The sequence below is a fragment of the Vicugna pacos genome, chromosome X (assembly GCF_048564905.1).
Source record: "Vicugna pacos chromosome X, VicPac4, whole genome shotgun sequence".
Lineage (NCBI taxonomy): Eukaryota > Metazoa > Chordata > Mammalia > Artiodactyla > Camelidae > Vicugna > Vicugna pacos.
Genome location: NC_133023.1, coordinates 16,402,937 through 16,430,132, shown reverse-complemented (window position 1 = coordinate 16,430,132; position 27,196 = coordinate 16,402,937). Strand labels below are relative to the sequence as shown.

At 40.4% G+C, this 27,196-nt stretch overlaps 1 protein-coding gene across 1 annotated transcript in view; it reads right to left on the bottom strand.

Moving 5' to 3' along the window:
- The window catches only part of PHEX (phosphate regulating endopeptidase X-linked), a 168,456-nt gene that overhangs the window by 91,306 nt on the left and 49,954 nt on the right, over positions 1-27,196 (bottom strand). The window contains exons 10-11 of the mRNA XM_006213000.3: positions 20,080-20,173; positions 17,708-17,836 (exon numbers count right to left, since the gene is read on the bottom strand). Of these exons, the coding sequence (XP_006213062.1) occupies positions 17,708-17,836; positions 20,080-20,173 (223 nt within the window). The remainder of the gene's footprint in view (positions 1-17,707; positions 17,837-20,079; positions 20,174-27,196) is intronic.

Sequence of the window (27,196 nt, the reverse complement as noted above, 5' to 3'; positions counted from 1 at the left end):
GTGGGAATGCTAAACAGTAGAGCCATTTTAGAAGACAGTTTGGTAGCTTTGTTACAAAACTAAACATACTTTTACCATACAATCCAGCCATCACATTCTTTGGTGTAAGGATTATCTCAAGCTGATTATTTTCAAGAAACAGCACACAGGAAAAGCTCTGAAAACCAAGAGGTTACCCTCTTGGAAGAGATAATTGCATTTATAAGGGAAATTTGCACCCGTAAGGGTGTCTCCCTCTCTGTACCAGGAAGAGGAAGTTGACTAAATCTCTAGAAACTTACCAGTGGAGAAGTCAAAACTTAAATCTGTGTACAACCAGAACCCTTGTTTACTGTGCTTTTCCTGATAACCTCCCTTAACTGCTCCCCCACCCGCAAACATCTTCTTTGTCTTTAGCTGGAGATGGTATTTAAGGTGTTTGGGCCATTTTAGGAAACTACTCAGTTTTCCTGGGTCTCTCTCATGTATACAGGAGATACACATGTTATTAAACTTCCGTTTTTCTCCTCTTATTTGTCTTTTTATTACAGGAAGGTCTCTGCTAAGAACCTAGAAAGGGAGAGGGAATTTTTTTTCCTCCTCCTACATTGCAAACCTAAAACTGCTCTAAAAACAATTAAATCTTTAAAAAAAAAAAAGTCTTTTGCAGGAAAGAAAATTTTAAAAAAAGGAAGAAAAACAATGGAAAGGATCCAGTAAAGAGGAGGTGGTGAAAACACAGGAGAAAAAAAAAAAGACACATATGGTCCCTGAGAGGGCAAAGGGGGATGGGATTCAGGGAATATATGGAAGGATTCACCTGAAACATGAGACAGGATTATGAGAGGCGAGAAGCATAAAATGATGGACAGGAATGTAGAAGAATCTACAGATAAGACGGTGGAAAGGTGAGAGTCCTAGCAGAATGGCATGTCTTTTCTCTATGAAATAGGAGCAAGATCATCTGCTAAAAGGAAAGTCTCTCTAAAAAGTTCCATTTCCTCACACACATCCTGGCAGCATGAACATTTGAAGGAAAAACGGGGCTGGTCTAACAAGATAACTCACAAGTCTAGGAACGTGAAGGAGAGGCTGGGCTGGGCTGGCAGGATAACTCACAAATCTAAGTATTGGAATACTGATCTGAGTTCTGCTAGACTAACTTGTAAATCTAGGTTAATTAGTGTTGGTTTGCTGTTCATGTTTTTTTGCTAGCCAGCTGGGTTTTCAAAGATACATATCTGGCTTTGGAATGTTGGTTTGCTGCCTCCCCGCCTCCACTTTTGTGATGATAATGCTGCTAAAGCTGTTCCATGCCTATAGGCCTAATACCCCAAGCTTGTACTTTACCCTACAAAACCTCATGTGCATGTCTTGGAGGTGCTCAGAGCTTCGGAGCAGAAGCCCCTCTGAGCCCGCCGGCGTAATACATCTGAGTACTCCAACCGTCCGAGTGGTGCTTGTTTCTTGACTGGCCTGTCGTTTCCGTAACAAACATACTGGTAGGAAGAGGGGTATTCACAGATGAGGACAAAGAGGGCAATGAAAGGTTTCCTCTCAAAACCCTATCCAAAATGTCACCATAACAGAAAGCCCCTAAAGAATATGTAAAAAGCTGAATATATCCAAGGAAAATATTTATATGAAGGAGTACAAAAGCTAATCTGCTTTCACAATGATTGAAAATAAATTAGTTAATCAAATAAAACAAGCACTCTCCAAGCCAAAGAGATCTTGGCAAATGTGTATTTTGGAATTTGGGGATTTTCATGGTGAATCTTAAGGTCATTTTGCCTCTATTCTCTTTGGAGCATTTTTATGAAGTATGGATTATTATTAAAATAGGCTGAGTGCTTCCAGATACCTCTCCCTAAGCACCTTGGCTTCTTAGGACTCTCCTTGGCCATTCCTGGGTGCTAACAATGGCTTTTTAATTCATTAACATTTTAATCATTTTGCATAGTTTTCAAAGCTCTCTGTCTGTACCTTGCTGATTGGCATTCTAAATGGAAATACAGTGACAAAAACATTTCAGCCTATTGCTGGGATGAAGAATGACTAACAGTTGATTCATATGCAGCTCCCTTCCTCCTCTTCCTTTCCTTCTTGCACCCTTCCCTCCCCTTACTGAGACAGGAGGAAAGGAGACAGGGCACAACCACTGAAGGAATGACACAGCCATTGAGGACAGGACAACTGTTTAGAACCAAGATGGTGGAGGATTCTACTTCCAGTAGACTTTGAGCCTCATGCCATACCCACAGGTGCCATGACAATTTCCAGACCAAAGGTCAAAAACTGGGCGGGGGCCCAATTCCTGGAACTCTCCACCCCTTCCCCCAAAATAGGTGGAATAACCCTCCTACTTGTTAGCAATATGAAATTACTGAGCCCATGAAAACTAACAACCCCACTCACAGTCGCTCTCGCTCTCTCTTGCCATCTGAGACTCTGTCTGTGGAGTACATATCTCCTGGAATAAACTTGCTTTTACTTTACTATGCCTCGCTCTTGAATTCTTTCCTGTGCGACAAAACAAGAACTTATATTCTCCAACATCATTACCACCTCTAACTTCCCTAAACCTGCGCTTTGATAGCTCAATCTTTCTGTGACCCTCTTACAGATGTAAAAATCGAAGCACAGTCAGCCCTCTGTATCTGCAGGTTCCACATCCATGGATTCAACCAAGCACAAATTGAAAATATTTAGGGAAAAAATTTTCAGAAAGCTCCAAAAACCAGAACTCGAATTTGCAGCCTCCCAGCAACTATTGTTATAGCATTTGTATTGTACTAGATACTATAAGTAACACACAGAGACGATTTAAAGTATATGGGAGGATATGTGTAGGTTATACACAAATATTACACCATTTTATATTAGGGACTTGAGCATCCACAGATTCTGGTATCCGCAGGGGGTCCTGGAATCAATCACCCGCGAATGCAGAGGGATGGCTGTAATCGCTCTCCTCTTTTCTTTCCCTGTGAGCCTTGGCTGGTCTCTGCCCTAGTCCTCTGAGGCACCACCACTCCCCATCCCAGGCCCCATCACAGATTTTCAGCTTTTTTCTTTCTGCACACGTTACACATTTATTGTATAACATTTTCTGTGAAATGGTACTGAACTACCTCAGGAGACTTTAAGAACAAGGGAAATCTCTGAAGGTGATTAATGTCATTGGTTGGCATGTCAATGCAAATAAGAGAAATAATGATTTTAGTATGCTGGATCTAGAAGATAAATTACCGAACCCTTCTGATTTTTATCTTCAGACTACTCTACACCATCACATAATAACATCGCCTTCAGTCAAGTCATGTTCCCTGAGGCAGAAAAAGTCTGATATAATTTTTAAATAAGAAAAAAAGACAGAAATACTATTTCTTCACCAAAACTTGACCTAATGCCCCAACCAGCCAGCCTATAACATTAATAGAAATCACCTAAATTGGAAGTCATAAGGTGAAGTTATCCATAGAAAATATTTATTTAGAGTCAAAAATCAAAACATAACATATAAAAATTAACCCAAGTGTTATGGCAAAATTTGCCACATTCAGGATAAGAGTCCTCCAGGTAAAGCAGCATTTTGTTAAGCATCTACTTCTTTCAGATTTTACGAATCCACACTGAAAACAGAGCTCATTTGGTCAGCCTATGGGCAGTTGGTAATTGTTTTTCTCAATTAATGTTATTTAAAAGTGATTTTCCCTTTTCACTCTTTGCACTCCAGGGTTTTGCCCACAGCATCCTACATCAGACACCAGACCCTGGTGAGTCCCAAATGCATATGCATACATCTGTTACCTTTCCAGCAAAGGTTTTTTTTAAAAAGAGATTCTTCTGAGTTAGTACATTAAAACTGTCTCAACTTCCTCTTTTGACCCCTCTTTACCCCTTCTCCCCTCACTTAGACATCGGAACTTTGTGTTCTATACAAATGGGTCAAGATGGGTTTATTAATGCATTTGAAGGGACATATGCCAATATTGCTTTGAGAATAAGTGAAACCAAGCTGGGCCTTGAAGGGCCTTCCTGGTGACAGACCCCTCTGTGTTCCGTGCTTCTTGTTTGAAGAAAAAGCTTTAGTCTCCCAGACCTTCCCCAAGTTCCAAACAGCAGACTCAAGCAGTTAATAATGAGAGAAGTGAGGGAATGCATAAACAAAGGAAAATCAATCAAGCAAAAAGTAATGATAGTTTAAGTAATAGTTCAGAAACAGAGTCACAGGACTCTTAGTTCCTCCTCAAGGGATATAAATAACAATCTGCCACATAACCTTGAGGTGGTTTATAGAAACCAAGACCCCACCAGATGGAAACCACTGACCACAAGCATGTAGACCCCAGACTATCTGGAACCAGAACACTGATGACAGATTCTTATAACATCACCCTGTTATCTCACCACCAACCAATCAGAAGAATGTCAATGAGCTGATCACACACTCTGCGACCCTCACTCCTAATGTTTCCTTTAAAACCTTTGTCCAAAATCCATCAAGAAGTATGGGTCTTGTGAGAATTACCTGCCTACTCTCTTTGCTTGGCACCCTGCAAATAAATGCTGTACTTTCATTCACCACAATCCAGCATCAGTAGACTGACTTTGCTGCACATCGGGGGAGCAAATTCAAGTTCAGTTCGATAACAGAAGAGGTCAGTTCACCTCACTGTCAGTTGTAGTTTCCTCCAAAGCTTTGTCTCTGGCAATAAAGAAATCCTACACGGTCAACTAAGATCCTACCTCATACCTATGAATCCAAAACACTTAAATCCACGCTTTCAGTCCCTTCTCTGAGTTCCTGTTAGTCTTATAATCAGAACAATATAGATGTGTGTTTAATTGCCATTATATTTATTTGGTCTCCCCAACAAATCCACAACCTATGAGAACAGGAATCATGATTTAGATCAAATGACATCATGGACATGTAAGCAAACTAAAAACTGTTGAAGGAGAGCAGAATTTGCCACCCCAAAACACACATTCTTGGCATGAGGATTATTTTACATTTTAAGCTGATTATTTTTAGGAAACAGCAGTCTAAGAGAAGCTCAGAAAATGAAAAAGTTGCCCTTTTATAAGGAGGATTTACATTTATAAGGGAAATCATCATTTGAAAGAGTATCTTCCTCTGTACTCTGAAGATGTCATGATTAAATCTCTAGACGCTCTTATCAACAGAGAAGGCAAGACTTAAATCTGTATAACAACCATACCCTTGTTTACTATTCTTTGCCCAGTAATCTCCCATAACTGGCTTCCCTCCTCCACAACATCTTTTGACTCTTGAGATGGTATTTCAGAGGATGGCTTGGGCCATTTGGGGGAGTTAGGTAGTCCTCCCGGGTCTCACCCACGTATACAGGAAGTATACATGCTATAAAACGTCTGTTTCCTGATAATGCGTCTTTTTTTTTTTTTCATTACAGAGAGGTCTCAAACAAGAATGTAGAAGGGTAAAGAGAAAAATGTTTCTTCCCCTACAGTGTTCTGAAAATTTTATGTTGTTAATTTTATGATTTCATATCTTATACTGTTAAGTTTTATGATTTCATATCTCACATGATACGACATTGCACATGATATAATTTCGTATCTCACATAATACATATATAGATGTGGGTATCTAGCAAAGAAGTAAAATTTAATCAAATATCATGTTAGTATACAACAGTTATTCTAGCAGTTATTCCAAATATAAACTTTAATGGAAATCAAATGACTCCATAAGTTAGTCCAGTCCATCTGAGACTGATGATGACAGTGTAGTACAGGACAGATAGTTAAGAATGGATTAAAAAACATATATACACACACACACACACACACACGTGTGTGTGTGTGTGTGTATATCTGATAGAAATAGCTGTTGGCTGATAGAGTTCATAAAGAAAAAGAAAAAAACCTTCAAGTTTAATTATGTGTATTAATCTTAAAATAATGTAATTTTAATGAAATTCTTAAAAGGCCTAATGTTGAAGAGATTTTTCTCTTTAATATATTCAGAAATTATAAATAGTATCTTAATAAAACATAAGATTAAAAAGTCTCCAATCTCCCCATTGGTCTACAGCAGGACATGGCTCCTTAAGTTGTAACCACTTGATTAGTGAATGTGAGAAATGAAAATTATTATCAACAATTCATGTGACTAACTGAAGGAATAGGCTCTAATCTAGGGGAAGTTCCTAAAACTTTTCTTTCTGGCAACTGTCACTTTACTAGAAATACAGACATTAAATATATCAATGTACTAATAAATATTAACTGTCCACTGACTCATAATTTATACTGTAACTATTTATAAAAATGAGTTTGAATTGGTTCCTGATAAAAATATAATAAAGGCATTGAATTAACAAGTAAAGAAGAGATCCATATTAAGGTTGGGAAAAGTAGTAGAGTCAGAAAAACTAAGGATAGTTAGAAAATGCTGAGGTTTCTGGCAGCCATGCGAGCTATAAAACAAATCATACCAATTTGTCAGGATCAACAAACTTGCAAAGTTATTAAAAATGCTGGCAAAAGAAAAAAAAAAAGAATATCAGGTTATTTTGGCCCCAGATATGCTATAAAGCTATGTGCTAGTCTGGTGGTGCAGGAGTTTAGCATGTCCTTTTACCAAAAAGCATAAGGCTAGGGTGCAGGTAATAAAAGTAAATCATATTTACTGGGTATGAACAGATAGACTGTGTTCTAATTTTATAACTCATCTTTTTCTATTTCCTACTTTCCCACTCTGAGAGGAAACGGATCAGAGAGTAGAATAATATTTCAAAATCAACCAGTCTCAAAAAAAAAAAAGAAGTCAACCAGTTTCACAATGGTCTAGTCCTTTGGCTGTGGATAAACTCCCTCCAGCAAGGAATTCTGCTTGGTCACTTCCAAAACTCAGCTCTGTTGCAGGGTCCAAGTGCTTTCTTTCAGTGAATGAATTTCCAGTACAAGGTCTTCATGGCCCACAGGTCTGATCGGATCTGCTTGAAAAGACTGTGGCTGATAATATGTGACAAATGCAACAGTATCCAGCGTTATCCAGAGATGGAGATGACAAACAAGAACATTGGGCCAAATGTGTCATCACCATGACAGCACAGTTGAGGACAAGGGTACAAGCAGTGTCCACACTTTTTTCGAAAGAATTCCCAATGAGCTTTCTAAATTACTTGTTTTGCTGGATGTCATTTTACCAAAAGATGCTTAAAAAGAGCTGTCAGGATTGGGGTCTGATGACATCTGCTATAATAAGATTTAAGCCCGCATAGAGTTGTGAAACCTGGATCTGTTATAGAAATTATATTTGGCTCCTTGCGTAGTTTCATGAGACTCTCCTATGAGACAGATTTAGCATTAAATGATAGGGCAGGTTCTGGAACGTGGCCAGGGCACTAGCATTAAAAGGACCTTTATCCCAACCGGAAGCTACTGCACTGGGCACGTATGGAGTAGACCAGCCAACCCCTCAGGCAGCTCCCTCACCCTCACTCTGTTGAAGATAAATTAGAAAGAAGAGATTGCAGTGCAGGAGAGTTGCCACAGTTCTGTGACGGTGTGAATTCTCCCCTCAGGATTAGCCTTGGGCACGGAACACAGCACTAACAGTAGCTGACATCCCCAGGCACACATGGTGCTATGCCTTCTACGTGGATTATCTCACGCAGGCCTCATCACAAACTAGCCAGGTAGGCACTGTTTGTATTCCTATCTACAACTCACTACAGCAGCGGCTTTAACTCTATACCCCCTTGCCTCTAGCCACGGCCTCCGCTGTGAGATCTTTAGCTAAATACGCAGTCTGCTTCCCCCCCTGTCGATCTGGACTGGCCGCGTGGCTTGGTTTGGACAACAGAATGCAGAAATGACATTATGCCAGTTCTGAGCCTGGGCCTCAGGAAGCCTCATGTGCCTCAGCAGGCTCACTTGCACGTCTGCCATGGCCGGGAGAACGTGCCCAGGCTAGCCGGCTAATGGAGGTAAAGCACATGGAGCAGAGCCGAGTCATCCTGATCCCCTCTGCCGAAGCCAGCTAAGACCAGCCAACCCCTAGACATTCAAGAAGTCTAGCCAAGATAAGCAGAGCTGCCCAGGGGACAACCAAGTGACTCCAGATGCATCAGCCATAACTGCTGATTGGTGAAGGCCACTGAAGCTTTGAGAGTGGTACCCAGCATTACTACTGTAGCAGAAACAGCAGAAACTCATGTATCATCAGACAGAGACACTATGAGACGCTAACTCAAGTTTTCAGAAAATCAGATATAACTTCTCCATGAGGTCAATATTAAAGCCCTTTAAAACTCAAATCATTTCGTTTGCCTTAATTCAGACAGGTCTTCCGTAAAGACCCATAGAAACTGATCCTGACATTATAGCTGATACCATCAACTAGGCAAACAGAAACAGGGACACTTGATAGCCTGGCAGAATACCCTTTCTTAGTAGGAGCTGTGTTGAAGGAAGCTTTATCTTTATCAGTACAATGGCTGGACTGAGAGCAACCCTTGAGAGAAGCAGCATCCTCAAGGAGTGAAGAACCCCTCAGTATAAGGGCATTGCTGTAATGCATGACACTGACTTTCATGTGACTTCTGCCACTAACGTTAGAGTTACATCTCATTTACTCAACCACTGAGAGAAACGGTGAGCAGGGGAATTGAAGAACTTGAATATTAGTGGCAGTACATCAATTCAATTATCTCGGCTAACTAATGAGGTGAACTCCTAGTGTAGGGAGGTTGCAAGTTCAAACTCCACCACTGCTATTGGACCCATGTGGGTACTTAAGTCTTCGGCACCAGCTGCAGCACTATGGGGTGGGAGGAGAAAACTGTTCTTGGGGTAAGAATTACTACCAGAATTGCTCATGCAGAGCACTCAGAGAATTGGAAGATACTGCAGGTCATCTATGGCATTACTTGGGGACATGAACAATGTCCTTACCACAAAGGGAAAAAGGAATAAGCTGCTAGAGTGCAGGAGAAATCAGTGAATTGTTTTACACACTAAGTAAAGTTTTAATTTTGCATTTAATAAAGTCTAAATCTGAAGGATAATGAAAGATTCATTCCTCTTTAACTAAATTAACCTTCTGCATACAGAATGTTTTAATGTATAATAGGAGACGGGTGACTTTACCTTTGATTTGAGGGTTGAGAAAGAGTCTCTCTTTAACCAAACTTCAGTCCAGTTCCTTTGAGCCCTTCTCGACCAGGCCTCGACCTTGGCCCCATCCTGTCCTCGCCAGGTTTGCATGGCCCAGTTTTAGCAAGAATTCTGGTAAGTCAATTCAGAGAGAATTCCCTCCACCCTTGATATCTGAGCACCCTCCATACCTGGTCAAATTCTTTATACCCAACCCGTGACATCTCAGCACCCTGGCCTGCCTTCAGCAAAAGTCGCCTGACCCTTAAGGGTTTCCTCGTAGTAATTTTCCACCCACTGGCCCTCTCACTCTGCTCATTGGCCATAAATCCCCAGCTGTCCTTGTCATATTCAGAGTTGAGCCCAATCTCTCTCCCCTACTTTGAAAGTCTTAACACCCTTTGCAATAGTTGTGAATAAAGTCTTCCTTATCATTTTAACAGGTATCAGAATAATGTTTTCTTTAACAGGAGCCTATAACAAAAACAGAAAATATGAGGGATTAGCAACAAAATGCCTATTGGCAGAGTTGAGATATATGAATAAAGATAAGTAATTTGGGGACAGGTCTAAAGTGAAATGAAATCATGTGGTATAATAACTTAGCTCAGCCAAAATGTTCAAATGGGAACTCCAATTTCCTTAAATTTTCTAGAACTACAATTAAAGCACAAAGCATAAAGATCTTTTTTTTCCCTTTTCATCATCAATACAAAAGAAAATTTTTCTTTGACACAGATGTTTACATCTGTGTCTGCCTTAGTAATTGAAAAAGGGTAAACATTTTTAAGAGATTGTTTTGATGAGAAATCCTACAGAGCCTTGGGTCACCATTCCAAACATCAGGGATCACTCCTCAGAATGATATATGTAGAAGATACTGGAAATTGAGCTCAGTGTATGGACTGAGTCAAAGATACACCTCAAATGTTGCTCTTAGATGCAATCTCTGATAATCAGCTTGCTTCTTATTGTTTCCCTTTCTTCTAAAAATTAAATGAACACAAAAAATGCAATGTCAACTGGTTAAATGAATTAAGCTTTCACTCTATTTGTCTTTAAAATACTGACATACTAGAGGAAAAATCTATTCCAACTGTTCCTTACCTCTAAAATGCTAAGAAATAAGAAATATGTGCCTTTTATAAGATTGTAATACATGAATAAACAATTCCCTAATAAGAGCGAACTAATTGTAGGACAAGCACTAAGAAGTATCCTCATTATGACTGTTCTCATTCCAGTCATAAAAAATGGTGAAGACTCGAGTGTTTTTCTGAGAGAAGCAATGTAACAGAATACTGGCTTAAAGACAAATTATTATTTGGGTTTGAACTCCCACCCAAACCATTTTCAAGCTGTATGATGTTGGGGAATTAAACTCTGAGCCTCAGTGTCCTTATCTGGAAAATGGGGGCAATAATAGCAATTGTATGGCCATTGTGAGGATTACATAAGTTAATACACCAGAAGCACTTAGAATGAGTACTAGACAGTCAACTAAATCTCAATGAAAATTAGCTACTTTATTATCATCACCAGATTTCATGAACATAATATATCCATCATTGCGATCTTCACATGGACATGGATACCTATCTGGGGCATTTACTCATACAATACAGATACAAACTATCATTAATAATAAAAAGGAAATGGAAGAGAAAAATAATAAGTAACAACTTTAGGCATCCCTGCCCACACACACATACCTCTAAATCCCCTCTCCTGTCATTTAGGTCATGAGCCTACAGATCAGTTGTCACAGTAGAACGAGAGCATCATCTCTGTTTATAGTGACAATCCAGTGTGAATTCTGAGAGTTCCACTTTCATATCCTGTATATAACTTTCCACAAAAGCAACTTGTTAAATGTTTAGTTAATATGCTGTATTTTTTAAATATGTATTATCTTTTTCTAAATAAGATTTTAAAATCAAAGAAGTTCTCTGACAGACAAAGTCCTGATTTTTGGTTCTGAGAACTGCAAGAAAATGCTAGTATAAAAGGCACAAAATGGTATCCCAAGGACATATTCAGTTTGGCTTCCAAAGTATTGACCAAGATTTAAAATGTGGGAGATTTCACATAAAAATCCGTATTTCTGACTTCTCTCAAAAAACAAAACACAAACCCAGAAACCTAGCAAACCTCGATAGAGACCTTGCATGAATACAGCCTGCCGACTGCTGAATAGCACACTCATTCCTATTCACCACTACTGTGTCCCAGACACCGACGACCAGGGGCAACTGTCACTTATCACTGCCCTTGCCCTGGCTTCTGCTGACACCCAGCCAGCTTTACTACTGTACATTATTTGAAGTTCCTCGTGGGTTGTGAGGGTATTTGAGCTTGGAACCCCTGGCTTTTGACTTGACCAAGTTCTCTGCACCTTTCAGGCACTAAACACCTTTAATTTGCCAAATCCATACCACCCAGTCCCTAAGCCAATGAGAACCAAGCCTCCAAGGTGTTTAGGTCAGAGGAGAGTCTGGAATTTGCTTCTTCCTCTAAGCTGGTATCTCAGAGAACCTAAAACATCTTCACCAAGTAGCAGCTTGACTCCAATTCCCAACCCTGTTCCCAGATCATGAATCTCGTGTGATGCTGCTTGAGTCCTTCCCCTCTCATATTTGAGCCCTCCAAGAAACCCAGTTGGTCAGATACCAGCAACTCCACCTTCCCAGTCCTGGTTACTAGCACTCACTCACCCAGGGACTAAGCTCTGCCATGCTGAACTCAAGGGGTCCCTCTTCAATTCTTTAGACAGGCACTGTCCAATATGGTAACCACATGTCCAAAATGGTAGCCACACATGGGAACTGAACACCTGAGATGTGCTAGAAATATGAAATACACATGGGGAATAATGTTTTAGATATATTTGGTTACACAAAATATATTAAAATTAATTTCACCTGCTTCCTTTTACATCTTAAATAAGGCTAGTAGAAGATGTAAAATTACCTAAGTGGCTTATACCAAGTTCTGTTGGATAGTGCTACTTTAGGCAACAAAGGTAACCACTGTCCGAAGAGTTCTGCGACTCCCTACTCTCACTCCAGGGACCTGTCCCTCTAAGACAGGTCAAGTCTGCGGGCAGTCCCACGTGGATTAAGGCCCTGTCTCACTATCTGAAATATAGGAGATTGTTCCACATGGCCTCTTTACACAGTTTTCTGTGGAAAGATTCTCCTTTCTCTACATGTATTGATACTGAGCAGGACCCTGTGCAGTCCGCCCTGGTACAAATCTTTCCGTATCCCCCCCCCACCCCGTTTCTTGTTTGTAGGAAATAGGCTTCCTTGACTATCCCTGAGTTCCAAAGGGCAGATTCAAACAGTTGCTAATCTGGGAAGGGAGGGGATGCAGAAGGAAGGGCCAGGAAACAACAGCGCAGCCTTGGGGCAGAGTCCTGGTTCCCCCTCAGTATCTTCAGCTTCTGTAGGAACTATGGCCCCCCAACCCCTGCCTCTTGTTTATAGCTGATGAGAACCTTCAGAGACAGTTTTTTTCTGGGGGACACTGGGTCCAACAGGTTGCAGGCATTCTGATTAAAAGCAACTTTCCTTTTGTTACTAAGACTGTGGCTCCTAGGATCATACCCCTGCCCCTCCCTCAAATAGAAACCAATTACTCTTATCTAAGTCTCTGGAGGCAGCTGCAAAGAGAAACAGTAAGAATTGCTTAGAACCTTCAAAGCCCAAGATGGTGGAAGATTTGACTTCCAGTGGACCTTAAGCCTCATTATATTAACATGCTAAATGACACACCCACCAGGGCCATGACAGCTCAAAACTGCCATGACAGCAACCGGAAAAGCCCATACAAGGAGGGAAGACAAGGCGATTGGCCCAGAAGGAAGACATGATGGCAGAAATCTCCCATAAATGTCCGGAGGGCAGCTGACTGCTTGAGTGCCTTGCCTCCCCTCTCCCCCCACAACCCCAGCTCTGCCTCCCACCGCTTGAGCACTTTCTTTCGTTCTCCTCTTTTGAGAAATAAAGCGGCTTTTTTTCACTTTGTCCCTCTGCCTCTTCTGAGAATTCTTTCACAGCCAGCGGCAAGAATCCACACTTTGGTGGGCTTCCTAATTTAGGGGTCTTACTATCCACTAACACTATTCTTACCGTTTCTAATTAAATTTGTAAAACTCCCATAGTCATGAGTGAATGAATGAATATGAGTGTATATGTGTGCACGTGCAGACTTGCATACGGGAAGTCATAAGGAAACAGTAATGCGAAATTGTGTTTTCCCCAATGAAAAGGAAGAGAACCCTGGTAAGTTGGGAGAATGGGGGCGGATGCTTTCTCCTCTAGAAAGGAAACAAAGTGAACCGCCCTCTCTGTAAGGGTGCCAACCAGGGGCAGTTGAGCCAACCCACCATTAACAAGCTATGGAAACAGGTACCTAGGTACCAGTTGTCAAAGGAAAACTAAATAGCTCAGTGAAAACAACAGCAACAACAAGCCTGGAGGCCCTCACAGGGTTTGGCCCAGTCCATTTAAACCAATCTAAATCAGGGAAATTCTCAAAGATCTGAAAATCGGAGTGGTCACTTGCACTAATGCAATAGGTTTTAGTAAACCAAGTACTGCTGTCCCGAGTCAAATGCCTGCCCTACTCACATGACGTAAATGCAAGGCTGCATTTAGTATCGGCTTGCAAACCAATGAATGATGCAAAGACCCTGCTACTCCAAGTGTGATCCCTGGACCTGCAGCATCAGCATCATCTGGGAGTTAGTTATGCAAATTTTTGGGTCCTAACCCAGACCCAGTTAAAAGATCCTTATTAAAATAAAACGAGATTTTGCATTTTAACGGGAAGATCCTCCTGTGATTCCTGAACACATTAAAGTTTTAAAAGTACCTGAAGTTTAACCTTCTAACTGTATTCATTTGCCTAACAACTGTTTTTGAAAATAAAACAATGGCAGCCCTCCATCTGAGTTAGTATCTCTGAAATCTGTCCCACTGGGATCTTTCTGTTTTTCTCTTTGGATTGTAGCTAATAATACGGAATGTTTTTCAAGTAAATCAGTGGTTCCAGGTGGTTCTTGGATGGGAGCCCTGTAACATGGCTATAAAAAGCCAGATATTTCTCTTATAAGTTTCCAACTTAAGTATTCCCTCAGGCAAATAGCTTCTGCTTAAAGGAGCAAAATACTTTCTGTAAAACAGATGAGTATCTGCGTAACTATCACACTACCTCCGTGTCCCATGTACCTCAAAATAAGGGGGGAACTGCCAAAATCAACTTAATTTTAGAGTGTCACACCCTGACACATGATAAAGGGTCTTTCACACCAAAACTGAGAAAAACAAATCAATCCACATACCTTTCATATTACTTAAAAGTCTTCTACCGCCAAAAAAATCCTGCTATATAAAAAAAAACACCTCCATTATCCCTTAATTGTTTTTATATCCTTCCCAGGGCTTATAATGTAACCACTGTGATTATCTGATAAATTCTCAATCCCTTTACTCTGACCAAAGAGTGAAAAAAAAAAACACACACAAAGGGAATACTGAGTATTTTGAAATAAGACATTAATTCTTCAGTGGAATTATTTGCAAGAAGAGGACTTTCAGGTTCAAATATAAAGTATCAAACTTGGCAGAAAATTCTCCGAAGTACAAAAATCAGAAAGATTCAAGTAAATGCACTTAGATGTATGGTGTTCCAAAGCAAACTTTAGTACATAGTTATGTAATACATAGCAACACATGATACCAACCAGTTGAATTACTGTGACTTAACAGATTTTTTATGTCTCTGCCTTTAAATTCAGTGTTTAATGACCACCTGTATCCTAGCTGCTTACATATTTGTCTCTGACTGACCACAGTGGATTGCTATCGGTGAATGGGTGCAAAATATATCACCCCAAAATATCCCCCTTTGGCATACTGATTATTTGGGGCTGATTATTTTTGAGAGGCTGCAGACACAGGACAATCTTTGGAAACAGAGTTGAAGTTACCCTTTTGTGAGAGAAACTAACATTTATAAGGGAAATCTCCATTGTAAGGGTATGTCCCTCTCTGTACCAAGAAGAGGAAGAGAGCTAAATCTCAAGAAATTCTTACCATTGGAGAAGGCCAGGACTTAAATCTGTATAACACTCGTACCCTTATTTACTGTGGTTTGTCTGGTAAAACCCATAACTGGCTTCTCCCACCCCTCAACATCTTCTTTCATCTTTAGCTAGACTTGGAATTTAAGGTGGTGGCTTGGGCTATTTCTGGAATTTACTCAGTTTTCCTGGGTCTCTCCCAGGTATACAGGAAGTATGCATGTTATTGAACTTGTTTTTTTATCTCCTACTAATCTTTTACTACAAGGGGGTGTCAGCCAAGAACCTAGAACAACATGGGAAAAATTATTTTTCCTCCCGTTTATTAGTTAATCATGCCTGAATATTTTGTTTCATATCATTTGGAAAATATAATTCTTCACAAAGAAAATGCATACCAAAAAAAAAAAACCTAACTAAATTCAAACGTCTAATTCAAAATAGACCATCTCCTCCAACACAGCTGAAACAGACAGAAAAGAACACACAGCCAAGATGAGAAATCCTTCCCTCTTCTCCACCTTGGAACTCAACCTCTGTCCTCAAGACTCATACCCTAATGTCTCGACATCTCCACTTGGGTAACATCTCAAATTCATCATGGCAAAAACTGAACTCTTGATCTTTCCTTCCAAACCTGATTCTCCCCACAGTACTCACCTTCTCAGTTAACAGTAGCTCTGGATTTCCATTTAATCAGACTTAGAGCCCTTACTCTCAGGTCTCTCATCAAATCTGTCAGCAAATGTGCTGGTTCTATTCTCCAGAATGTATTCAGAATACCACCCTGTCTCACAACGTCCACTGCTACCACCTGGTCCAAGATACCATCCTCTCTTGCCTGGTCCCACCTATAGTCTCCTAATTGGCCTCCCTGCTTCTATTCTTTTTTTTTAAATTGATGTTCAGTTGATTTACAATGCTGTGTTAGTTTCTGGTATACAGCACAGGGATTCTATTCTTGACCTGCTACAATCTCTTCTCAACACAGCAGCCAGGATAATACTCTCAACGTAATCAAGTTGCATCAGGCGTCTACTCGAAAACCTGCATTATTTCCCCACTTCACTAAGGGTAAAAGCCAACATTCTTACAATGTCCTGCAGGTCTTATAAAATGCCACCATCCCTGTTACTGCTCTGACCTCAGTGCCTATTTCTCTCGCCCTCACTCACCCTGCTCCAGCCACGTGGAACTCCTTGCTCTTCCTTGAGGCCTCCAGGCACACCCCTGCCTTAGAGCTGTTTCATGGACTTAGAACACTCTTTCCCCAGATGGCTGCCATATCTAATTCTTTCACCTCCTTCAAATCTTTGCCAAATGTCATCTTCACAGTGGGGCTCTCCTTGACCATCCTATTCAGTCCTACAACCCACTCCACACAACCATACCCTGCAGCACTCCTTATTTGTCTTTATCCTGATCTTCTCTTTTCCAGAGTCCTCATCATCTTCTAATACACTTGTTAACATATGCATTATGTTGATTTTTTGTCTTTCCCCCGCAATAGAATGTCAGCTCAGGGATCTTTGTTCTCTGCTGCATCCCAAATGCCAAGAACAGTGCCTGGTCTATAACAGGTGTTCAATAAATATTAGTTGAATAAATGAATGGCATTAAAGCTCAGCTTTTATTAGTAGGTGTATCTGGTTGGGCCATTAATGCCACTACAGCAACTACAAATAGCCACGGATAGTGGGTACCTGGAAGTATATTACAATGCTCTTTCCATTTTCATATAAGTTTAGAAATTTACAAAATAAAAGGATTTCTTACGTTTATGAAGGTCTGACAGTGTTTTCTGTGAGATAAATGTCACACTTCTATACTTTTGAGAAGACAATGTAAGGAGAGGGGAAAAAAACCCTGCATTTTATTTCTATTTCTAAATCACTTAAGAGGTGTTAAATATATTACAAATCAGTTCATCACTGGGTCTCCAGTTTCCTCAACTCTAAAACAAGGAAGTCTGACTGGAAAAATCTCTATTTTTTGTAATTACAACAGTTCAAATATCCAATCATAAAATTATCTAGGCCCTCTCTTTTCCTAAGTATTGACCTAACACATTTAATTTCTACAGGAAAGCGGGGAGGGTAGAGCTCAAGGGGTAGAGCGCATGCTTAGCATGCACGAGGTCTTGGATTTGGTACTGGGGGTACCTCCTCTAAAAAGTAAATAAATAAATAAACCTAATTACCTTCTCCGACAAAAAAGTAAAATAATTTCTACAGGAGAAATTCTGGCTCTATGTGGCATGATTTCACCCTACTGACTCACTTCTAAATTTTCTTAATTTTCGTAACATTCTACATTTGAATTTGAGTTTTTAGATAATATGGTACTGCAGGAATTCCTCTTTGAAGGAAAACTGTTAACAAGATTCATCACTCTAAGAGCTGGAAAGCTGACACTGGCCTGTTGACCTTATTCATGCCAAATCTGGTTGACCAGCATTGCTTTTATCAGCTACAGAATAGCACTTACCATCTCCTTCTTGTCTTCCTGGAAGTGTACATCCACAAACATTTTTCCAACAACATAAGGGAGGGTACTTTCAATAAAGTTTACACATTTGTCCCACTGAGGCAACAAAGTTGTGGTCCCCTGGATTACCTGTGGGAGATAATTGATCCAGATTGAGCTTCACTTAGATAAAACCCATGGCTGAAAAAATGCCAACAATCTGAAGAAAACAGTGTACAAAACACTGCATACTCCAACCAATATACATGTGTCAGAGAGTAAAGTGAAAGATAAAATCAATCAAAGAAAACTACTGTTTGTCCCAGTTATATTTAAAACTAAATGAAAATATTTTGAGAATGGAAATTAATACAGTCCTCCTTTCCTTCCAATTTTCCCCATTAAACAAAGGATTTGGACAACAGCATAGCTTGTCTGCAGTTAGCAGGGACATGAGGGATGCTGTCCAAGTGCCCAGATAGTATTTATTTATTTTTTATTTTTTTTAACATTTTTTATTGATTTATAATCATTTTACAATGTTGTGTCAAATTCCAGTGTTCAGCACAATTTTTCAGTCATTCATGGACATATACACACTCATTGTCACATAATAGTATTTAATATCTATTGAGAACTGAAGTTCCACCACAAAAGGTCTAAAATCAATAGATGATCAAAGTTCCTGCCCAGCTCTGGGAAGTACACTCACAAGGCAGACCAGGAGAACACGCCCACCATGAACCACCCAGGAAGTGTATTTACATTGTGTCGTAACAGAACATACTGATGACCAAGTAAAAAACACATGTAAATGCTTTTCCCATCTGTCCCAATCAAATAGCTTTAAGAAAACATTTACAAACAAATAAAGAGGTTCCAAAGCAGGACTTGGAAGGCTCAAAGGTTTACTCTTGGGGATGAAAGCAAAGAAAAAAATCTCATTTAAACTGCCCTTGTAGGTCGGGAGTTTGGCGCACTCATAATGCAAAAGTGACGGCAGACAGCAAGGAAGCGAGGCCCTGAGAATGGTGGCTGGAGGTGTCCCTTGAACACTGTTAGACACAGGCTGTTGGTACAGGGCAGATGGGGTTAACAATGAAGTACATATATACCTCCTCTATTTTCTGATAACACAACCCCTCTCAGAGGTAAGAAATGAATCTATTTTTAAAACCTCTAGAGAAAGAGATCCTACAATCTTCTCTGGCAATTCAGTATTATATTTAGCACTTTACACTCAAGAAACATCCCCTCATACCAAACCTCAAGTTTTCACACACTACTTCTGACACCTCTCCCTCTTATTCTCTTCCCAGTGAGGGTGGAAAGCAGCTGGGTACCATCTTTTATGTGATCCATGGGAGTTAAAAAGACAGACACACACATATATATAATCTACTTGTTCTGTAGCTTAACCCTTTGATGTGACCTCAGTATATATAGTTGTTTTATGATGTGCTCTATAAAGCTCAATATTCTAGTGACTTGAAGGGCCACAATATATCCAAAATAATTGCTATTCCTCAAGAGTAATGACCCATTAAGAAGTTCTCTACCTATCACTTTCTCTAATAACTAAAATGTCTGTTAAATGAAATTACAGCTTATAAACTTTGTCATTACTTAATTTCAGAATGGGAGAAAAATGAACTTAAAGTATTTTTTAAGTCACAAAATTTTTTAAATGTAAAAAAACCCCACAAAATTCTTAAGTCTTGAATTAGAAGAATTACATAGGCAAAAGCCTCCGAAACAAAGAGTCACACGTATATAAGTTCAGAGGAGACCAAGAGTGGAAGAGAAGGTCTCAGAGCCTGGAGAAGAAGGGGAGAAAAAAAGTGTTTTGGGCAGCTGAGTCACATCTCACAGGAGACTAAATTTAGGCCTCTTGGGCCTAGCAGAATTAGGATGAATGAAAAACTGAAGATCAGGGTAAGGTTCAAGACAAAACTCTATCCTGAAGATGAAACTTTATCATCTAATACATATATCATGCATATTTTGAATGTTCAGAATACTGGAAATGAAAGATAGTTACAAATATATCACTAAGAAATATTACAATTATAATTACAGTGACCCAGTTAAAAACACTGGGGCAAAAGGTAATAAATTGATAAGAATAGTAAAGTCAAAACAATGTGGTGGTCCTAAGTATTACCCTAAATATCCTTATATAGCCTCATCAAAGTAGAGCTTGAGTATACTTTACTGTATGTAAGGTTTACCTCAACAAAAAGAAATAAAGAAAAAAAAAAGTAGAGCTTGAGCTGCAAAACTCCCTCTGCCCAATCCCTAAAGATGATTTTTACTGGATTAGTTAATATATAGACTGTTCCGGCATGTAAAGTTATCCAGTGATGTAACACTGCAATGTTCTCAAAACTTACCCGTGAGAATTCCAGCCACCTATATTGAAAGCGCCTGCTAAGGTTTGGAATTCTGGAATAAACCATCCTCCACACCAAATAGTTGGCAATGGTCCTGTTAACAGAGATAGATGCACATTTACTGTCTTGAGGTTGATAGCTGATGCTCTGCAGAACACCTTGGGAAATGTGTTGGCAAAACTCCATGGAGGGACCTCTTACTCATACAAAACTACAGAACTTTTTTCACTTGAGAAATGACATAAAATGATACAACGTCAATAAACTCAACCAAAATTGGCTTGCTTTTCACCACCTAATACAGATAGAGGATATGAGGATTCCAGCCCCAGGCCTGAGCACAAACATCCTGGTTTCTCTCTCAGGATACGGAGTCCACTGTTGCCCTACCTTTCACATCTAGAAATTGTCAATACCTTTGAATTATTAGATGACTTGATAAAATGCAGACGAATTCTTACCTTTGGAAACAAACAGCAATATACTGGCTAATACCAATTATCTAGATATGCGCCCTGGTTCCATATGTGTGAGCTTCGGCAAGTCACTTAAGCTCATTGATTTTATCTTCCTTTGTCATACAAAGAGGATGACCCCTCCCATATAGGGTTATTATGAAGTTAAAATAAATAACAAAGTGCTTAAGAGTAAATTTCGGATTTTTTTTATCATTGTTCACTTCCAAACATATGAACAACCCCATACACTGTGCAATGTCCATAACACATATTTTTTAAAATCTATTACATTTTGTTAAGTGTTGCCTTTTTTCTAAGCAAAAAAATGCCCTGACCTCAGAAGGATGTGTGATCTGAGTTAATTTCTAACTCAATAATGATGATGAATTTTTAATGACCTATCCCCTCCCAGCTGTGCCATTTCCATGGTGACTAATAACACATATTCCTGAGATGGCTCTCGGGTCAGCCAGCCGTGTGGGAGCAGTGTGACATGATGATGGTAGTAACTGGCCCATCTAGAACAACCCACACTCTCATTTGCATAGTATGCTAACCCAGGGGATGTACACTCTAAGCAATTAAATACACTTCAGCATATATACCAAATTTATGTAGTTATTTTAACTTACGTAGAAATATACTAATAGACTAACATATCAGAAATGTTTTTAATAGAGAAATTTTGAAAGAAAATGATATAAAGTTATTTTCAAAAGCCCTTATTTAATTCTTCAAATACTTTTAGTTAATGCCTCAAGACACATTATGCACATAGGATTAGGTCAATACAATGACAGTCAACGTAAATCAACATCTCATATAATCGTCTTGACTACTGCACAACATTCTGACGATATCCTTGCCAGATCTGGTTAGACCGCCATTATTTTCACCTTGTCATCTGGCCAACCAAGATGGCATAACTAGAGTGGGAAAAGGGCCACTTCTGCTATTCTTGCCATTCACTTTGTGCTTTCGCTATTAGTAACAGCTTCGATTCCTGGTTCTTTGCAACAATTTTTTAAATCACTTGGCCATTTTGTGAGGATTAAACCAATAATAGAATTCATGTATCTAAAGGTATATGTAAATGATGTGAGATTATTTTCAGCATTGGGAATGAAAACTAACCAGTGAGGGTGACACTGTCCCCCTCCACATACCCTAGAGATCAAATGAAGGGTCCACGGCCATCTACACAGCAGACCTCAATATAGCCTAGGCTTTTTTCAATGGAAAAAATATACATAAAAGTTCTAAAATTTTCTTCTCAGACCCAGTGGATCTTGTTCAGGTATGCACACTTCCCCTTGGAGACCACCACTCTCATCAGCAAAGTCTGACCCATGTCCATGCTCTTTTGAGGCTACTATAACAAACATGTAGTTTTAGGTCATTCATTTGGATCTTTTGAATTCACATCCCTACTCCTGAGCAAAATAAGAAGTGCTCACTGAGCACTTCCTGTTGGCCAAGTATCACTGCAGATGCCATGAGGAAAGTAAAGAAACAGGAACACAGCATCTACATTCAGAGAACTTAGAGTCTAGTTAGGGGACACTGGACTTCTGATTTCAGCTTGTTTATAAAATTGGGTTTTATTTCTGAATGGGATACACAGTAAGTACATAAGGGATCCTTCTTTCGTTCACTTATTCAGCACATCCTGAGCACCCAGATAAGTACTAATAGTTCTAGGTGCTGGGCAGATGGAAAGGCAAGAAAGATAAAGTCCCTGATCTCCTGGAGCTTTTAGCCAAGCAGGGGAAATAAGGCAAGTATTTAAATAATGATTTGGCAGATCCTAGCACCTCAACGTGCAAGCCACACCTCTAATTCTGCAAAGACTTCCAGCCAGTCACGGAGACCCTAAAACACTCTGACAAAGGCACTTCACAGAAATCCGTGGATATGAAGGAAGAATAGTGTGTGAGGCCTTCATAGGCAAGGCATTACTGAGACAACAGCACAAGACCCATGGGAACTGGAAGACAGAATCCAGGGAGCTTGCACAGTGAGACAATGGCACTGATGAGCTGCTCCAGCGTGTTATAAATACAAGACAGAATGCTGGGGAGCACAGCTTTGGCATGCTAATATTACCACACCAGGAACAGATCTGACCGCACTGAATGAATCACTGCCAGTTAATGCTCAGGTGCATCAAAAAACGAAACAAAAATAAGACTCAGCAATAGTCCTTGAAAATAACACATAATTTAAAAAAAAAAAAAAAGCATTTTCAGCAGTATGGTAATTTCCCCAAATGGCAATAAGTAGAGGAAAGCAAAGCATCTCAGAAGAGAATCCACCACTAGGAGGGCAACATGAAATCATTTCCTCAAAGCCTCCGACTAGGAAGATTTTTAAGATTTTGCTGCCCCTTGTTGTCAGTTAGTGACAGTGACAACTGACATCTGTATTGCATTTAAGCTATCATAAAGTATCTTTTTTGATCCTCAGAAGGAAGCTATGGGGTAGTTACTATTATCACCCCAAATTTCAGATGAAGAAAAAGCAAGGTCAGAAGTCAAAGGACTTCCAAGTATGTATCAACTCCAGGACTAACATTTGGGTCTTCAGATTCCACAGCTTGCAGTGTGCTCCTCTGAGCCAAATTACCTGAAGTAAGAACAGGTACTTCTCAAAGGTTCTCAAAGCCAAGAGATCTTCCTAAATCCTAGAGACTGCCCAGAGGTATGCCTCAAGCAGTGAGTGATTCTCTGAGTGTGTCCCCAGATCAGCAGCTTCAGTGTCATCAGAAAACTTGAAAGAAAATTCCTGCACCTCCCCCCAAATCTACTGAATCGGAAACTGCGGGGTGGGGCCCAGCAGTCTGGTTTTAAGCAACCCTCCAGGGGGTTCTGATGCTTGTCAGCTTTGAGAACCACTGGTCAAGGAAAACATCATCTTCTCACCTTTCTGTACACAGTTAAACTAGGACTTCCCTAATCAGTGCTTCTTAAACTTTAATGTGTGTATGAATCCCATGGGGATCTTAATTAAATGGCAGCTTCTGATTCAACGAGTCTAGGGCGGAGCCTGAGATTCTGTGTGTCTAACAAGCTCTCAGGCAAGGCCAACACTGCTCTCTGTGGGCCATACTTGGAAAACCAAAGCCCCGTATTACTCTCAGCAGCATTGAGCCCCACGGAAGGGCACATTTTCCAGGTTAGCCTCCAGGAGCATCTACGTCCAGCACAAATCATCTCACTTTAATGTTTTATATGATTGTCGAACTGAAGACAGGAAAGATCACAGAGACTTGTTTTAGCCCAGATGGCTAAAAGAAAGTTCTGCTGCAGATGACCACCACTAGGCCAGACCTTGCCGGGAAGAACACCCCAAGTCAAATCTCTCTAACCCATCCTTCCTAAGACTCTCCCCACTGCCATTCGTGCTCCTCAGACCAAATTAATGGTGAGTATGTGAGGCAGCCTCAAGAGCTAGGGGGAGAGCTGAGGGAGGCAGAGAGGGAGGGGAGTCTGCAGCGCCCCTCAAGCAGCAACGTGCTGGCACACGGTTCACAGTCGACTTGCCAAGGGGAAAAACATGATTCACAGCATGTGTCAATTTCCCTGGTGTGAATATTCCCACCAGAGGTGATTTCAAACTACGCACATGAGATCATTCAACATGAAGTTGGAAAGAGATGCTCGTCACTCAAGGGACCCATCACATCACCCTCTTTCCACCCTGAACACCAACTCCTTTTCCCCACTGGCAGCCTCCAGCTCGTGCCTCCAAATGGCCCTGCCTGGTCACGTACTCCCTTGAACCACAAGGGCCAACAGTCTCTGGCACCACGTCTGGGGGAATGTCATTACACAATTTCTGTGCCACACACTACCTGCCAGAGCCAGTGCCACCACCCCCACAGCCAGTCAGTCAGAAGGTGGGGGGCCTAATCCCACCAGCTGGCAGGGGCATGATAAAGGAGGGGGGCAGCAGTCAAGAAATGCAGCTGACACCACCGCAGGACAGCTCTGTAACCCTGAAAGTGGCAGGAGTGTTGTCTATCTTCAAAACTAGCAGTTAAGTATCTGAAAAGCATCTCTTTTCTACCCAGGGACATGTATGGAAAAGAGAAAGGATGCAGAAATGGGAAGGTTTAGAATTTCAATTCTGCCTCCTCTTAGAGATGTGTCCTTGGGCACATTGCTTAACCTCAGCTTCTTCATCTGTAAAATGGGAACAACACAGAATTATTTTAAGGGTCAAAGATAACTGTTAACCATAATGGTGGTTAACGTGACCATAACCCATATGTGATTTTCATAGGCAGATTCTCAGGACAGAGGCATGGAAGACACACCCAACTTGAGGAAGACAGGTTGACTCTCTCTTCAGTGGTGCCTCCAGGGGAAAGGCAGAAGGATGCTGGAAACCAGAAGCTGATGCCTTTCCTCTATACATCCTGAGCCCGAACCAGCCCCTTGAAGCTTCCCCCAGCTTTCCAGACTCCTGCTTCAAAGGCAACATCTAGGTTAACGCCAGTTGCATAACCCAACATGCTCAACATCCTCTTTTCCCACTCTCCCCTACCTGGCCCCTAGTTTTCCCCTAAGGAAAACCCCTCCTTATCCTTTCAGCTTCTGCTCCTGTCACCTCCTGTATAGTGGTGATTGAGGTATCTGCTTTACTTCTAGAAATTTTTAGGAAGTATCTTCTATATGAAAAGTACCATGCTAGGCCTTGAAGTTACAAAGGCAAATACAAGAGTGCCCACCGTCAGGTGCTCACTGTGTCATGGGGGTGGGGATGGGGGGACTAAATAATAAAACTGGATAACTTTTTTGATATTTTGCCAGACTCTATTTCCCAGCTTCTCTTGCAGTTAAATGGGTTATGTGGCTGAGTTCTGGCCAAAGCAATATGGGTAGAAGTGACACACACCACTCCTAGGCCTCCCCACAAAACCTCCTGTGCAATCCTCCACTCTCTTTCCCCATCCACCAGCTGAATGGGGAGGATTCCAAAATTCCCGAGGAAGGCAAAGACACAAGATGAAAGGAGCCTGGGTTCCCGAGTCCCTACCTGGAGGAAAGCTGCCTTACAGGGACACCCACGTTGTACTTTCCATAAGTACAGAGTACATTTTTTATTGTACGAGCCAACAAGAGTTTAGAGGGGCTTATTACAGTGTCTGGCTTGTCCTGACTAACATGCTAACAACAGGAAGGAAGCTAAGGGGACATCTCCTTCATCACTCTCGTGATGCAACACTAGTGAGACTCCAAGATGATTAGCAGTCTAAAACACTTACTGTGCTATGCAAATGAAGTGTTATCAAACTTCTCATACAGCGTTTTGAAATCACATAAAAAATACACAGAACGTAAGTTGTTTTTGATGAACTGGTTGCTGAAGAGTAAACTATGTGAAAGAGACTTGGTTTTTGTCTTTAATTAAAAATGAAGTTTCTTAACATCTGAGGGTTTTTTGTTATGTATATAATGTTCTGCAGGTAATTTTTCTATTTACATTTTCTTCTACTGTAGTTCATTATGTTTACACCTGTCCAAGTTATGATTTTGACAAGAAGCAGATTAAAATCCCCCTCCAATCATGGTCTTTCTTGGTCCTTTTTGTCATGATAGGTCCTGCAGTTCTAAAGTATCATTGTCACCATAAGATTATTTTTCTAATACAGTAAACCAGGGCCTATCTATCCCCTAGTTATAAATTAGGCTTTTGTGGGAATAAAACTAATTATAAGGTTCCTGAGGTGCCTGTTAAAATACAGACTCCTAGGCCTCACCCCAGATCTACTATGTTGGTCTCTCTGGAGGGAAGGCCTTGGAATCTGTATTTTTACCAAAGGCCCAAGGTGATGCTGCTGGTATTACTGGTCCATGGAGCACACTTTGAAGAGTAAGGCTCTAGTACACACGTATACTTACCTACCTCTAGATTCGATTGCCACTTAGAAATTTTTTTAAAGAATCACTATTTATCTCTAGGTGGTAGAATCTAAAGTGAATTTATTGTTTCTAATCTCCCTTTTCTGTATGTTTACTTTTCTATATGCTTTCCTCAATGAACACATTGCTTTCATCATAAAAAAAATCATCTTAAAATGAACAGCTCTTCAAAGGTGTCTAAGTGTTTTCATAGGTGGGGTGGATGCTCAATTTTATTCTGAGGACTTCTGCAGGTGCCTTTTTTAATATAATTCCTGGCAATGATGATTCCCAGCAACACAGCCTTGTCTAAGTCCAAATAAGAAAGTATAATTTTTAATCTTGGCCAGGCAATTAGCCTAGTAAACTGTCTTTGTAAACTAGTTGACCTTCCTGTGCTTCATTTTCTGTAGTCAAATCTGAATGGCTCCATGAAGATCTGACTCCAGTCTTCCCTGGATATTTTCAGAATTTCCTTGTTTCATAGTGCTAAAAGGAAGAAAGCAACAAATTCTAAAACATTCTTTAAAATAAGAAAAACCTGACAGTTCTGACACTGTTTCATCAGTTTAACTTTTCTACGGTTCTCAGAGTGGTCTTACATCTTTTCAGTATAGGTACTTAGGTTTATTGCCACAAAGCGACTTACTGGCTAAATAGAAATAAGGAAAAAAAAAAAAAAAACCAGCAGCAAAAGACCAAGAATGAACCAGGGGGCAGAAAAGATTTTCATATAGAAATCTCAGAAAATAA